This window comes from Crocodylus siamensis, chromosome 8 (assembly GCF_052110815.1).
Source record: "Crocodylus siamensis isolate JL-2025a chromosome 8, ASM5211081v1, whole genome shotgun sequence".
Classification (NCBI taxonomy): Eukaryota; Metazoa; Chordata; order Crocodylia; family Crocodylidae; genus Crocodylus; species Crocodylus siamensis.
The window spans coordinates 474,069-488,965 of NC_143402.1; the positions used below are offsets into that span (position 1 = coordinate 474,069).

At 57.5% G+C, this 14,897-nt stretch overlaps 2 protein-coding genes across 9 annotated transcripts in view; one reads left to right on the plus strand and one right to left on the minus strand.

The window, feature by feature from the left end:
• Positions 1-2,623, plus strand: part of TEX11 (testis expressed 11) — a 75,124-nt gene extending 72,501 nt beyond the window's left edge. Inside the window, exons 28-29 of the mRNA XM_090061115.1 lie at positions 111-275; positions 2,239-2,623. Coding sequence (XP_089917241.1) covers positions 111-275; positions 2,239-2,310 — 237 coding nt within the window. The 3' untranslated portion in view covers positions 2,311-2,623. The remainder of the gene's footprint in view (positions 1-110; positions 276-2,238) is intronic.
• A 3,180-nt stretch (positions 2,624-5,803) lies between these two features.
• The window catches only part of DLG3 (discs large MAGUK scaffold protein 3), a 120,755-nt gene continuing 111,661 nt past the window's right edge, over positions 5,804-14,897 (minus strand). For 7 of the 8 annotated variants that reach the window (XM_090061739.1, XM_090061740.1, XM_090061736.1 and 4 more), the window contains 7 exons: positions 13,861-13,902; positions 12,949-12,999; positions 11,994-12,095; positions 11,714-11,886; positions 11,148-11,257; positions 10,394-10,485; positions 5,804-8,397 (listed from right to left, as the gene is read on the minus strand). In XM_090061739.1, coding sequence (XP_089917865.1) covers positions 8,291-8,397; positions 10,394-10,485; positions 11,148-11,257; positions 11,714-11,886; positions 11,994-12,095; positions 12,949-12,999; positions 13,861-13,902 — 677 coding nt within the window. In that variant the 3' untranslated portion in view covers positions 5,804-8,290. The remainder of the gene's footprint in view (positions 8,398-10,393; positions 10,486-11,147; positions 11,258-11,713; positions 11,887-11,993; positions 12,096-12,948; positions 13,000-13,860; positions 13,903-14,897) is intronic. The other variant, XM_090061737.1, reaches the window with a different exon arrangement.

A 14,897-nucleotide genomic window follows, 5' to 3' on the forward strand; every position in this document is an offset into this window, starting at 1 on the left:
TTCTGGCATTTGGCTGTCCAGGGGAAGGGAGCTCAGGTAACTGCTTCAGGCAGGTTTGTAGTGACAGCTCTCCTAATTCTCCGCCTTGCTTCTTTCTCTCGCTTCTTCAGGACAATTACCCTGAGGTGGAGATCCTTTGGCTGATGACCAGAGCCTGGAATACAGGGATATTTCAGTACAGCAGTGGTAAATACAAGGAAGCTGAGCAGTGGTGTGGGCTGGGAATGCGCTTCCTCCATCACTTGGGATCCCTGAAGAGCAGCTATGAGAGCAATGTAAGTGAGTACAAGCATAAGGCAGAGCTGAGCTGCAGAAGGATGAGGGTGTTGTGGAAAGAGCTTTTCCAAAAGGACTGGACAAGCTGAAGGAGGCAGGGGCCCAGATTCTCAAGAGCATTTAGGCACCTAACTTCTACAGAGTGTAATGGATAGATGAGGCACCTAAATACCTTTGCAGGTCTGGGTCTCGCTGCTTAACAGCATGGGTTTTATGGATGTAAGTTTGGCAGTATGATTCAGAGCAGCTGCCCCAGCTTTCAAACCCAAGAGGAGGTGGAGCAGTGATGGATGGGGGGTTTAGGCAGAAAGAAGAGCTGGAAGTCCTGGTCATCCTGTGCAGATGGCCACTCAGCGATCGTGGTGGGCGTGGCTGTTTCTGAAGAAGCATTGGTCTCTGCACACCTCTTGTCCGAGGCCTCAGGGTCCCACATTGGTCATGCCATGGAGGCTGTGCTATGGCTGCCTGCTCAGGTGATGCTCTGCAGGCACACCACCACATCCGTGAGGACAGCTGCCCTCTGCTCTGGCACAGGTGGTTTGTGTGGCCATGCTGAAGAGTTGTCCTCAGCATGAGGAGCCTTGCACTTCTCTGGCAGGCCAGAAACTGATCTGGGGAGGGAGTTTGGGCAAAGAAGATGCATGAAAATGACCTTCTCTGGCAGTGTGCTACAGGATAGCAGTGTCCCTTCTGGTCCCACAATACAGGTCCCTATGGAGTCTGAAAGACACAGTTTGAACTTGACACAACTGCCCTTTCCCCCAACCACTGCCTGCCTGCTGAGACTGGGAGCCTGCTTCCCAAAGCCTCTCCAGTTCTAAGAAAATTGCCCGTCACTTATCTGAACATCTCAGCCCGCTAATGAGCGCTTTCTAGCCATAGCAGGCAGCTGTGGGAAATACTGCTCACTTCCTACCCTCACACTCATAAGAGGCACCGCACCTCTACCTGGAAGAGATGGGTGGGGGGGCTGTTCTGCACTGAGTGCAGACACTGAACAGTTAAGAGGAAAGCATAGGGCTCTTTGAAACACAGAATTGGCATGTTTTGCTTAAGGTGCAATGTCACATTGCTTTAATTAAGCCAGTGTGACTGTAGTCAAGGGATGCTCAGTCCTGACTGCCTCAGGAGCTGCATGAGCAAGCACTCAGTGATAACCGAGCATCACCACTGCAGCCTATGCAGCCTCTGTGGATCACGGCAAACACGGTCCTGTTCAAGAGGAAAAGCCACAGTGCAGAGCTGTGCTGCGTTTTCATGATGCAGGAAGGACATGCCCAAGGCTCTCAGAAACCCCCAACCCTTTGATAATTGTGGCTCAGGAAGGGCAGTGTGAGCACTGCTGGTGCAGGCACTCTTACGCTGGCTTAAATCTGGCTGCTAACAACAAGCGACAGACATGACCAAGATCATTTCAAACAACCCACGCCTAGTGAAACCAGTACAGCTGCCAGGCAGAGACCAGGCCTGCTTCAGCCCTACTGGCATCTCTGCACAGAGGAACATGGCTGTTCTTTGCCCTTCATGTGACCAACCCCTTCTGGGCTGCCATGCTCCTGCTTGGGCCTGACACCCACGGAGCTGCCTGTCCCTGCTGCACCAGGATCTGTCCTTGTTGGTACATACAGTCAGACAATGTGCAGCCCCACAGTGGCTTCAGGCAGGGGCTGGTTGATTTAGGGACTGGAAGTTACACCAGTGAGGCCCTTCAGAGTGGATGCACCTGTGAGCTATGGGGAAGGAAGCACCTTATCTCTGCACAGATGCACTGACACGAGTGGGTGCAGCATTAGAGTGACAGCAGGCTTTAATTGTCACAGACTGCATAGAGCAGCATGGATTTCCAATCTGGAACACGCTGTAGTTTGCCTGCTCCTCGCACAACTCTTCTTTCCTAATTGAGTGCCTGAGTTTCTTGCTTCCTTCTGTGCTCAGAGGTCTGTCAATGGTTGTGTCCTCCAGATGATTGGTCTCTACAGCGAGGTGCTGGATAAGTTGGACAGAGCAAAGGGGTTTCTTCCAAATGAAGAATGATGCCCACCACAACCCTGGCAGATGAGGGCACCAGCATCATCGGAAGAGTCTCCTGGCTGGTGGCTGCCAGCTCTGTGATGGCACGTGAGTTCTGGGCACAGGATTGAGGCCTTTCCACTGGCTGTTTCTAAGTTGTGTATGGTTTTGGGGCATGTCTTCTGGAGAAATGCAATGTTTTTTCTCCATCACTTGAGCACCTTTTTAGAGCTGCTGAGTAAGAGGAAGTAGACGTATGCATTCTTTATGAGGTGGGGTTGCTGTTTTAGAGAAGAGGGGTAGTTCAAACGTCTGATTTCCATAGGAGGTGACACTGTGAGCAATAAAAGAGTTCTAAGACCATACATGTCCACTGGCTGCTGCCGTTGTCTCTGTATTAATGCTTGCTGGATTGTTTAGTTTTTCAGTCCATTTCAGTGCAGTGAGGAATGCTGGCACTCTGCCAAGATAGCCATGATCAATCACTTCATTCCAGGAGAGAACAGGTGCTCCTTCTCTTGCACTCAAGCAGCTGAAGTACCAGTGAGTGCTGCTGTGGGGGCACTGAATATAATGTGCTAAAGTAGTCACTGCTTGCAACACTGAAGCCCAGACAGGCCTAGATAGAAACACAAGTGGGGAGATTCAGCCTGCAACCGAATGTAGCAGTTGAACAGGTGGCAGCCAGCTGCTGAGAGTTGCTGGTGCCTCAGCAGTGGTGACAGAGCTTTGTAGCTGCAGTTCCCGGTGCTTGTGCACAGTGCTGGACTTGGCTTTGTCCCGAGGCAGCAGCAGGACAGGAGTAGTGGCAGAGCTCTTCTGTCTTTCAGTTCAGGCACTAGGAAGTGGCAGGACTGGAATGCAGGACCTGTTTCTTTAGAGCACAGCACTCAGGAGACAAGCCATGTGACTCTCTCCCTGGCCCCACACAGGTCCCTCGGCTGGCTTTAAGAGGGTGCCTAACCTGGGACCTGGTGGTTTGTGCATAGGCTAAGGAAAGCATGATGCAGGTTTGGAGCTGTCTTTGGGCTCTTTGCAACCCACTTCCACAGTGTGCTGCGGTCATCTTAGTGCCCTAAATGTTGTTCTGCATTGCACAGGCCAGCCCAGGTGCAGTTGCAGCCCTTTGCCATGTTGTGCACATGTGCCTGCCTTCTAGGACAGCGTTTACCAACATGCCTTGGCACATGAAAATCTGGATTTCCATGCTGTGCAGCCAGTGGGTTAAATGGGCAGACAGCATCTGCCTGAGTCTCAGTCGCCTCTGCATTTACAGTGATTCCCCCAACCCAGCTATGCTATTATGTGCACCTAAGCACTGGAGCTGTGGTTGAGCCATGGTCACTTTTCCGCTTTCTGCAGCCTGTGTTCAAGCAGCTTTAACAGCCTGCAAGTGCCTGAGGACTATGGTGTGCCAGACTGGAAGGGGAGGGGGTGGTAGGTAGAGAGCAGAGTACTTGGAGCTATGCTTTCTTGAGATGATCCTGGCTTGCAGTCAGGGCAGGAGTGAGGGCATGGATGGTGGTTGGCATGGCTGCTTTTCTTGCCCAAGCAGTGCAAGGGAGCGCACCAATATAAAAAAAATGCCAACAAAAAGGAAAAATGGGGAGCAGGGACTAGTGTTCTGGCTAGGTACCAGAGTGGCCTGTGCAGCAGCATGTGCTGGTGGCAGGGAGCAATGCAGTGTGCGATGCTTGGAGGAGCCAGCCTGCCTGTGTCACAGAGTGTTTAGCACTGACCTGGCGCAAGACATGGTCCTTGCTGTTCCACGCACGCTTTTGTCCCAGTTGAAGAGGCCTGTAGGGGTCTGCTTCATGGCTAAACTGCACATCAGAGTTGAACTGTTGCCTAACATCACTGGGACCTGGTGTGCAACCATGTTGGGGGGCAGTGCTAGCACCCAGCCTCTAGGAAGGGGTTTTTGGGGAAGCAGGAAACACTTTCTGATTTCCCTTTTCTCAGGAAATGTCAATCACCTGCAGGGGCTGGACCTCTGCAGCGTGTCACTGATTTGAGAGGGGTCGGGGGACGGCTCCGAGCAGGCTTTCTGGACGGAAGGTGAGGGACTGCGGGCTGTGTTGTGGGTGGGGTGTGGGGGAAGCAAGGGTGCAGCTGGTTGTTAGATGTGTCTATTGGACATACAGAATCAGAGTCATAGACAGTGAGGGTGGGAAGGGAGCTCAGGAGGTCACATCTATCCAGCCCCCTGCTCACACCGAGACCAGCCCCAACTACATCATCCCAGCCAGGCTTTGTCTACCCAGGTCTTCAAAATCTCCAAGGATGGAGACACCACTACCAATTTAGGTAACCCATTCTAGTGTTTTACTACCCTACTCGTGAGAGAGGTTTTCCGTATATCCAACCTCAACTTCCCTTGCTGCAGCCTGAGCCCATTGCTCCTTGTCCTGTCACCTGCTCCCACTGAGAACAGTCTAGCTCCATCCTCTTTGCAGCCCCCGTGCAGGGAGGTGACGGCTGCTCTTCAATCCCCCTGGGTCTTCTCTTCTCCAGATTCAATCAGCCCAGTCCCCTCAGCCTTTCCTCACCAGTCCTGTCCCCCAGCCCCACAACCATTTTCACTGCCCTCCACTGGACTCTCTCCAATGTGTCCACATCCTTTCTGTAGTGGGGCCCACAGCTGGACACAAGACTCCAGATGTGGCCTCCCCTGTGCAGAATAGAGGGAAGAATCACTGCCCTCGATCTGGCAGTGCTCCTACCGATGGGCAACATGGGCACACTGCTGGCTCCTATCCAGCTTCTTGTCCACTGTCACCCCAAGTCCAAGGGTGCATTGATATGAAGTGCCAACCAGAGGGTGGAGGAATAGTAGAGTTCTGGCTCCACAGCAGAGTGGTCAGTCCCACCAGTGGGGGTGAAGGGCAATGCAGCACGGCACACTTGGAGGCTGCTTGGAGGACCAAGCAGCCCTGCGTTACAGAAGATTAGAGATGCAAACTCTTGCAGCATTGGGCAGGGCCCTATGTGTCACAGGAGGGAAATGTTGCACCCCCCCCCCATCTCTGAGCAAAAGAAAACTTTTGCTGCAATTTCCTGTCCCCCACATACTGTACAAACAAGCATGTAAGCCCTACCTGCCCCTGCCTCACATTCCTGTTAGGCAAAGACCCAGGCTCTTTCCTGCTAGGCTGACAGCATACGCCATTGGAGTCCTCAATCCCTCCCCTGGGCATAGGACAGTTGCATCTCCTGGTCACCCAGCCTGCAGGCCGCTGCGGCTCACCATGGCAAGCTCACTGGGCCACTGTAGCTGCTCGGTACAATCCCTAACCACCCCCATGTTTGCAAGGCCTGCAACCACTAACCCAGGGAGTGCCAGGGCCTGGTTACGAGGGCACCAGACACCCAGAGGTGCAAGGGGTGGTCTTCAGTGCCCACCTTCCACTACGGCACCTGATTTTAACCCTTCAGTTGCTAGGAGGAGCCCAGGGCAGGACAGGAGCTGGTATGCCGTGCGATTTCTGCAAGAAGGGCTCTGAGACGGACGTCTTTGTAACTCTGTTTATTAAAAATATACGTCTCCTTGGAAGAAACACTGGCAACCAACTAGTGTTGTCATGATTGATCGGATACTTTCAGCTATCTCTCCATGGGACTAGAGGAGAGGGACACAGGCTATCAGAAAAAGAAAAGGAGCTAGACCTGTGAGACTAGCCCTGGAGAGCGTCTGCTGCTTCACCACCTCCCTGTCTCTGGTGTGAGGCTGGTGGCATCCAGTGTGGGGCCACTGGAGCAGAGCCCAGGAAGAGCAAACGCCAGGCCCCTGCCCAGGCTCGCTCCATGGGGAGACTCCAGCTTGACAGCAGGCACCGCTGCTTTGCCTCTGCCACCATGACACTGCTGGTGCAGTCTGCACAGTTGTGCTTCCAGTCTCAGCTGGTGGCTGAAGCCCATCCGAACTCCTCTCACGACACAGATGACTGCCACACAAGCAGGTGCTTCTCGCTCACTGCGGTGTGCCTGCACCCTGCAGAGGCCCGGCAGTGAGTGACGCAGCTGGCGCTGGGCACAGGTGGACGGTGTCCTCTTGGTGCTATGTGGAAGCCACCCCTGGCCAACCCTACTGGCTAGGCAAGGAACTGGCTCCACCTGCCCCTACCTGGGGAAGAGGAACATACCTGCCAATGCTGTGGTGGGTGACTGTCTTTGTCCTGCTGGGGCATGTGGCTGTGAAAAAAGTATTTACAGTTTCCCTACCAAAGGGGACCTTGCACTGCCGAGATGTGAACAGTGCAGACTGTTCCCAAGTGCTTTGTGGGGTTTCCCCTTGGATGAGCTGGCATATTCTCCTCTGATGGAGCCACGTTCAAACAGATGCCTGAGCTTCCTCAGCAGCACCTGTTCCTTGCTCCTCGTGCCAGGTTTCACGCCTGTGGCAGTGGATGTTTCCCTGCTTACACTCCAACTCCTGCATCTGGTTTTAGAAAGCATGGCTAGGGAGGGCGGGATCCTACTTGGAGAACCAGGACGTAGGCAGAGAGGCTTTGAGAGGGACGAGGGGTGAACGCCTGCATAGCTGCCGCGGCCCGAGTCCCAGGGGCGCAGAGGGGATACGGCTGCGCTACCACAAAGGTGGCGGTTCCATGAAGGTCACCGCTGCCTTCAGGAGAAACAGCCCTGACTCTAGGCTGTGGCAGGCAGGGAGGGAGGGAGGTTTTCAGTTGCTTCTAGAATTTAGGCTGCTTTGAATCCCTGGACAGACCTGAGGAGCTCTGAGCATGTCCCAGGCACAGCTGGGGCCTGCTCCTAACTCCCAGGGGTTCAAGTGCCCCCCGCGAAGGACAGCGGGCCAGCCTGCCTGCCTGCTGCCCCCGGGCCAGGGTCTGCCCGAGGTGCCAGGCGTTCCCCAAGGGGCACGGAGCAGTCGGCCAGTCCATCTCACGTGAGCTGCAGAGAGCTCCTGGCCTGCGATGGCCTGGGCCCAGGTTCTATTTACAGTGGAGCCATCTTAAAAAATAAGTTAAAAAATGGACTTTATACCCGTTCAGTTCATTATTAACATGAGAAACTCAGTCATGAAAAAGCCGACACAGCAACACAACATGGTTTTGGTTTAACATCCGCTTAAAAAAATAGAACAAAAAGGAAACCTCTCATGCAAACACATCATCAGGTGGCCTGTAAAACAATGTGCAATTTAATATGTACTAGCATCCACACTTTCGCTCAGCAGCCTCTTGCTTAGTCTTCTCTCCCAGTCTCAGATCAGCCACTGATGCTCATGTGGTTCTAGACCTGTGGCCCCCTCTGCGCACACATCCTCGTCTCTGCCCTGCCCTCCAGCCCTGGGCACTGGCTCGTGAAAGACGGACCCGATGTGAGAATCATTCAGAGCACCTGGTCCCGGTTCAATCTCTTCCTGACCAGAGCGGACTCCCTTACGCAGTGCCTGGGACAACTGGATGCATCCTAGCAATAAAACAGTACCATTTAGGAGGTCCCTCCTGTTTGCTAGTCCACATATATATAATATATATATAATATCTCTCTATATATTATATATAAATTACATATACAGATAAATAAAATGCTTTCTGTTGCCTTTGTGTTGCGCTGGTCAGGGCTGCACGACAGTGACAGACGCACATGGAGAAATGCCCGGGAAGCTCCACTCCTCTCTCAGTGCCGCAGCCCGGTTTCGGTCGTTCTTTACATTAGTCCTCAGCCTCCTTGGCCCATCTCGCTGCTTGGTTTCATTAATAATAATAGTAATAAGAATAAAAAAACCATTCTTGAATGGGTTCTCATCCGTCTCTAATGGCGCAGTGGGGAGGTCCATGCAGGGATGGTGGGAACAGTCACATGATGAATGAGATCACTTCATCCCAACAAAAAGAAACAGGACTAGAAAACTCAATTTTGCGACGATCTAAAAAAGGGGCAGGAGGAGTATTCGTGTCCCCCCCATGGGGCAGAGGGCGTGGGCGGGGGTGGGATTTCAGAGATCTTCTGCTTACAAGGAAGGAGATGGGGGAAGTCTTCAAAGTTTCTCAGGGGATGGGACCCAGATGTAGTGCCCAGACTGGTCCTCAATGATCTGTTTGATTTTGTTGTAAATCTCCTCGAGAGAGTCTCCCTGTACGATGGCTGGAAGAGGAAAGAAGAAGCCTGTGAGCGCCGGGCAGTGCCACGCCGCACCGGCCACAGGCCGGCTCAGGGCCTTCGCCAGCTACTGGAGTGGGACAGCCGGAGGAGAAGGGCAGGGCCGGGGCATGGGCACCAGCAGCCCATGGAGCTGTCGACTAGCCCAAGGCAGGTTAGAGCACGTAGGCGCTCTCGGGAGGCGGAGGGTGAGAACCAGGCAGAGCTCAGGTGGCGAGATCGCGCATGCACCAGGCCCTGGCTTGACTCTCGCCAAGGAACTAGCTCATCGGCTTTTCAGCTCGCTTTGGTCAAGAGCTCTTCTTGTGGAGCCCAGCGAGACCCCGGAGATAACTTCATGCCTGGGGAGGGCGTGGGAGTTGCACAGGCTGCAAGGGACCAGCCACGACCCCGTGGCCTCTGGCTGATGCCACACTGAGTTTCCCCAGCATCAGGGCACCACTGCCAGAGGCTGGGGGCAGGCTGGGCACACTTGGTCAGTCACCTGTTGCCCCCCCCCAGCCAGGCCCTGGGTCCTGAACACATGCTACAGGACCCTGGGAGAGCTGGGCTGGAAGGGACCCTCTCCAGGTTGCCTAGCGCTCACAACAGGGCCGTCCCCGGCCACCCCAGCCCACCGCAGTCCGTCCAACCAGCTCCGGAGCATTCCCAGGGCTGGAGGCTCCTCCCTGTCTCCAGGCAGCCTGCTCCAGTCTCGGGTTTGGAGCTCTAGTCACAGCAGGCTCTGGTTTCCAGCTCCCACTGCTTCCTGCTACAGGAGTCCTCAACTGGGCCCTTCTCCCCACCCAGTCGGCCCCTTTCCCTCTGCCTCTGCTGGCTGGAGAGCTGCTCTGTCTCCAGGCTCGGCTGGGCACGCTCAGCTCAGTCAATCTCCCTGAAGCTGAGCTGCTCAGGCCCTTGGACCGCTTTGCTGCTTCTCTTTGAACCTGCCCATCTCCTCCTGGCTCCCAGGCACTGACCCTGCAGCAGAGCCCCAGACCCCGCCCTGCTGGCCCCACACGCTCCAGGCCTCCTGCTATTGCCGCCTGGCGAATGAGGCTCCCTCCCCAACAGGCCTCAGCAGTGCTTGCCCCTTTGGGTGCTCCTTGCTTTCCGCCTCCCACAGGTTATTTCCCACCCTAGTCCCCCAGCTCCCACCCGTGTCTCGGGTCTCCCAGGCCAGGCAGACTCCGTTACCCACCCAGGACCAACAGAATCAGCTGCATCGCTGAAGGCCTGGTGTGCTTCAGCTTCCTTGGGCAGCTCATGGCCACTCCACGGACAAAGCAAGCCCAGTTCCCTTCACCTCCAGGGAACAATGTTTTTGCTCTCCTGCTCCTGCTGTGCCACAACTTGGCCCCTGCCTTGCCTGGCAGAGGGCCTGGGGCAGCGGGGACGGCTGTGCAGCGCTGCTTCCCTTTCCTTTGAAGGAGGCCAGCTCTGTGTCCGTGCCATCGCACCTGCCTGCAGCTTTCCAGACTATGCACTGCGGTGAGCACTGCCAAGTCCCAAATCCTCACGGGTGCCTGCTCCCAGCCCTGAGCCATATGGACAGCCACCCCTGTCCAGGGGTGGAGGCAGGAGGCTGCTTATATCAGCCACGCTGCCCACAAGGGCTCTTCAGAAACACAGCCACTGGAGTCACCAGTTACAGCCAGAGCCTCTCTCTGAAGTCACCCTCTCCTTTGGGCATGGCCTGGCCCTGGCCCGGTGAGACAGCCGAAGGAAGCCCTCTGCGCACCAACATGCTTTCACTTCTCTGTTGCCCTTCCCTGTGCAGCCTCCTTGCACTCGAAGCCCTGCCTGGCTGCCCCCTCCTCTCCGGGCAGATCACCCTTATCCCAAATCCCTGGAGCGCCCAGCCGTGATGCATGGTGACAGACTCCCCTTCTGACTGCTTTTGTTTCCATGCGGGTGGATGGTTTCCCACAACACCAAAGCACATGGGTGTAGTCAGCACTGCCGGTGCAGGAGGGGGAAGAGCTGGCCCAGGAGCTCTCACCTGTGAAATACTCCCCGAACTCCTGCTCCAGTTTCATGGCTTTGTCAAAGACCTTGTTGGCTTGCTCGTACGTCTGCCTCCGGTTCATCTCCCTAGTGACAGGGAAGGAAGAGCCACAAACTCTTTCATTTAAAGCAGGCAAAACAACGAACTGCCTGCCCCCCACTCCAGCCCAGCCCCACGTCACATGGGCTCACCCCGTCGGGGCAGGAGGCAAGATGATGAATCTGCGCCCTGCACTTCCTGCTGCCCTGAGCCACCCAACCCAGCTGCAGGAACTGGGACTGCCCTAGACAGTGTCACATAGCAGTCTGGAGCGACCACCCCGACTTCAAGAGCTCTTGAGCTCCAGTCTCATCTCTAGCCAGAACCTCCTGCTTGGCCAGTGCCATGCAGGGTCTCCGACAGGCACGCAGGAGGCTTCTTGCCTGTGCTCAATATGCCTGTCCTGATCTATTCCCTGCCTGACAGATCCATTCCCCAGTGGTGGCTTCCCCGACTGCAGGCCCTGAGCCCTCAGAAGCACACGGATCAGGGCCCAAGATCACAACAAGAGGAGACAATGTCATCCAGGCCTGGCCCTTTCCACACGACCACAGCTGCATGTGGGGAAGGGGAGGCACCCGCACCAAAAGTCATGAGACCCAAGAGCTGATGCTGGAGCAACAGCGACACCACTTTCTAAGCTGGAGAGGCAGGGATGCAGGACCTCACGGTCACAGAGGGGAGGTGGCTGACAGGTGGCTTCACTTACATGAGCGCTTCAATGGATTTTGGCTTGATGAAAATGGCAATAGGATAAAGCTGTGCTTGCTGCAACCTCTTGATGGCATTGCCAGACACATCCAGGATGCAGTGCTTTCCCTGCAAGGGTGAAAGAGGCCTGGGTCAATCCCCCACGTTTGACCTTGCTCACTTCTCCAGGGGATGGGGACGGGGCCAGGGCTAGGGGACAGGACGTGGCATCTGTGCCAATGGGGTACCGTGGCAGTGCCCGAGGCAAAGGACTGCAGCCATCTCCACTACCCAGGCTCTGCCGTGCTCTGGGCACACAAAACGTCTGCTCCTGTCTTCACTGGGCAAGCAGCTGTGCCCCACTGCCCAGGGAAGACTGGGCTGAGGCTGCTGACGGTGGCTCGAGAGGCCCAGTGGCTTGGCAGCTGGCCTTGTGCCCGTGGAGGGAGCCGCAGGCAGGCACTGAGCAGCAAGAGGGCTCTGCTTCAGCCACGTGGCCAGCAGGCAGGCTGGTCTCTCCACGCAGCGGGGACTGCTGCAGAGAAGGGACCGTGGGGCTCTCGTGCCAGAGGGCGTTTCACTCACTCTCTCTGCCACGGCCCGCACCGACTGGATGCTGGTCCCGTAGAGGTTGTCGTTGAACTGCCCGGCTTCGATGAACTTGTTGTCCTGAATGTCCTTCTCCATCTGCTCCCGGGACACGACGAAGTGATAGTCCTGCCCGTCCACCTCGTTCTCGCGCCGCGGCCTGGTGGTGTCTGGAAGAGAGGGCAGGCTTCATCACCACCACCACCTGGCTGCTGGGGCCACAGGCAGGCCCCTTCCAAATGTCCCTCCCACCCCACAAGGAAGACCCCTGACTCACGCGGCACGCAGGAGCCAAACTTGTGCGGGAACTCAGAGATGAGGTCATCGTTGATCCGGTCCTTCGTCGGCCCCAGGATGATCACTGGCCGCGCGTAATGAACTGGGAGCAAAACCCACACCCTGAGCCCTGCTGATGGACCCAGGAGCTGCCCACGGCCATGCCTGGATGTGCAAGGGGCCAGGCTGCGGCTTCTGGGTTCGGGGCACCTGCCACTGACACGGGCATGAGGGGCTGCAGGACACTCGTGGGTGTGAGCCACTCAGGTTTGGAGGTGGTGCCCCCTCTCCACACGCTGCCAAAGCCATAGCCCTGGCCAAGGGCTGGGGCCTGGTCTCCTGGCTGCAGCATCTATGCATGTTGCACCAGGGCTCGTGGGAGCAATGCCCCTTCCCGGGCTGTGGCTCTGAGGCTGTGACATGCTGCAGCTGGAGGAGGAACCAGCCGGGAGCTCGGGGAAACCACCTGGAATGTCCTTTAAACCAAGCACCAGCAACGCAACAGTGCTTGGCCAGGAAGGAAGTTGCAGTCCCATCCAGGGACCTGTCGGGCATGAGCATGCAGGGGCAAGGACTGGAGACTGGGACAGATGGGCAGACTGAGGCCAGGGAAGCAGCTTGGTGCAGGAGGAAGCTGGGGGAAGTGTGTGGGGGCCGGGCAGGTGAAGGTGCCACAGGCCTGGGGTTACAGCTTCAGCCCTCATTTCACAGGCTGGGGACAAGACTCAGCCACAACCAGGGGGGACAGGAACCACTGGCAGCTTTGGCAGGGCCTCCTTCCCCGCCAGCAGCCTGTGTGGGAGCAGGCAGCCAGGCACGCTGGCTTTTGGTGGGCACCGGCTGGGCTGGGCAGGGAGCAGCAGCCTGGCAGGCTCCAGCTCACATAGGGAGTGCAGGGTTTGTGGCGGGGGGAGGTGCCGTGGACATGGCATGGCAACACTGCCTCCTGCACTTACTTTCTTGCCGCGTCACTGGTTCGTACGACAGAATCGTGTCCTCTTGTCCTTCTGCAACAGACCGGGGGAAGCAGGTGAACGCCTGCCCTTCCACCGCTCCAGCCTGGGCTACCAGACACCCCAGCGCTGCGAGCAGTCGGGGCTGCCCCTCCCGGCTGGCAGAGCCTGGGCACAGTGGAGCCAGAGGCTGCGTCCCAGCTTAAAGCAGCACCCCACCCCTAAAGGGCTGCCCCGCAGGCTGCATCACCACGGCTGGCCCACGAGCCACTCGCACCCCCATGCACCCATCAGGGCTCTCCCACAGCCAGCCATGTGCTGCCCATGTGGACAGCCAGTTAGCTTTGCTCCTGCCCATCACACGCGCGCTCCAGAGCGGGCACTGCCTTGCCTGGCACCTGCAGCCTCCAGTGGTGCAAGGAGTGCTGCGGGTTCCACGCTCTCCCGTCCAGCCCCAGCCCGCGCGCTTGTGTCCACCCAGGATGCAGTCAGACCAGGGACATGAGTGGGATGCAACCATCAGGTGCCCAAATGCTGCTGGCACAGCAGCCCCAGGCCACAGCTGAGGCCTCTGCTCTAGGGGCAGCCAAGGATTCGCAGGAGTCACGACTCCTTTCTTCAGCAGCATGCATGCCGAGACCTGGCAGGAGCTGCTTGAGGTCAGGAGAAGCCAGCGCAGCTCTGGCAGTCAGAGCCCTGGGTGGGGTCCTGCTGCTGGGGAAGAGCCAGGGGGAAACCAGGTCACAGCACTCGCTGAGGCCCCTTGGGCCAAGGCTGGCAGACAGCACGTGCCGGAGGGAGCTGGCCACAGCACTGCCCAGCCTTGTAGGCCCCAGAGGCGTTGAATTCTGAGCAGGACATGCCAGTGGGACAGGAGGGAGGGAAACAGTCGGCACGGAGAAGATGGACACTTACTGGAGCTGCTCTCACTGTCACTGGTGTTGGACGTCACACCCTCTGCAAACCAACAAGAGACCTGGGTCAGAACCAGCAGGGCCAGGAGCTCCCCGGGAGGTGGCCAGGAGGGGACAGACCACCACTGAGGGCTCGTGGCTGCAGGACACAGGCGCTGCACAAACCTCCCACAGCATGCTGGGCCTGCGCAGGACGAGGCTCGTGCATGCCCTGCTTCACGGGGCTGGGGCAGGCTCCCTCCCTCTGCAGCCCTGGGGCAGCCCCTGCTCGTCTATCCCTAGCAAGGAGCATGACGGGGCAGAGCCCTGGCCAAGCCAGCAGCCCCAGCCCAGCCCTTGCCCAGGCAGAACCTGTGGGGAGACCGGGGGACAGGACACGGGACGAGGGAGAGCTCAGCTCCAGGCTCCACCCCTGCCGTGGGTGGCCTCCGCCGGCGCCGTGCCAGGGACAGAATATCTGCACCGGGAACAGGGTGCCAGCAGTGGCCGTGGCTGTGGCCCCGTGAGGGATTCGCCCCATGCGGGCACCGTGTGGGAGGCCGGAGCGAGGGCAGCGTGACCTGCTGAGGGCAGACATAATGGACAGGGGAGACGGACGGAGACACTGACAGGACGCGGCAGAGTTCAGGGCATGGCTCCTTTACACCGTTTCCAGCACTGTGGCGCCCTGCTCCCTACGGGGCTGTTCCCCCTGTGGCCTGCTCCCAAGGTCTTGGGGTGCGCAGGAACGGCCGTATCAAGTTGGCCGCTGCCTCCAGTGCCCAGCAAGATGTGCACAGAGCCTGGGCATGTGGGCCCTTGCCACCTGGGAGCTGCAGTCCAGAGGCTGCACAAGCCTCGCCAGCCAGCAGCCTCGCTACACGCGCTTTGCAGAGGTCCCACAGCGCAGGGCTGCACGCCTCCGCCCGGCTGGCGTCAAAGCGTCACAGCCAAGCCCTGGGAGCCATAGCTTGGGGGGGGGGTCGGCCTCGATCACAGGGCAGCATCTGCCATGATATGGGCAGCATGGGGAGGCCTCTGCGCTGGCACAGCCAGCCA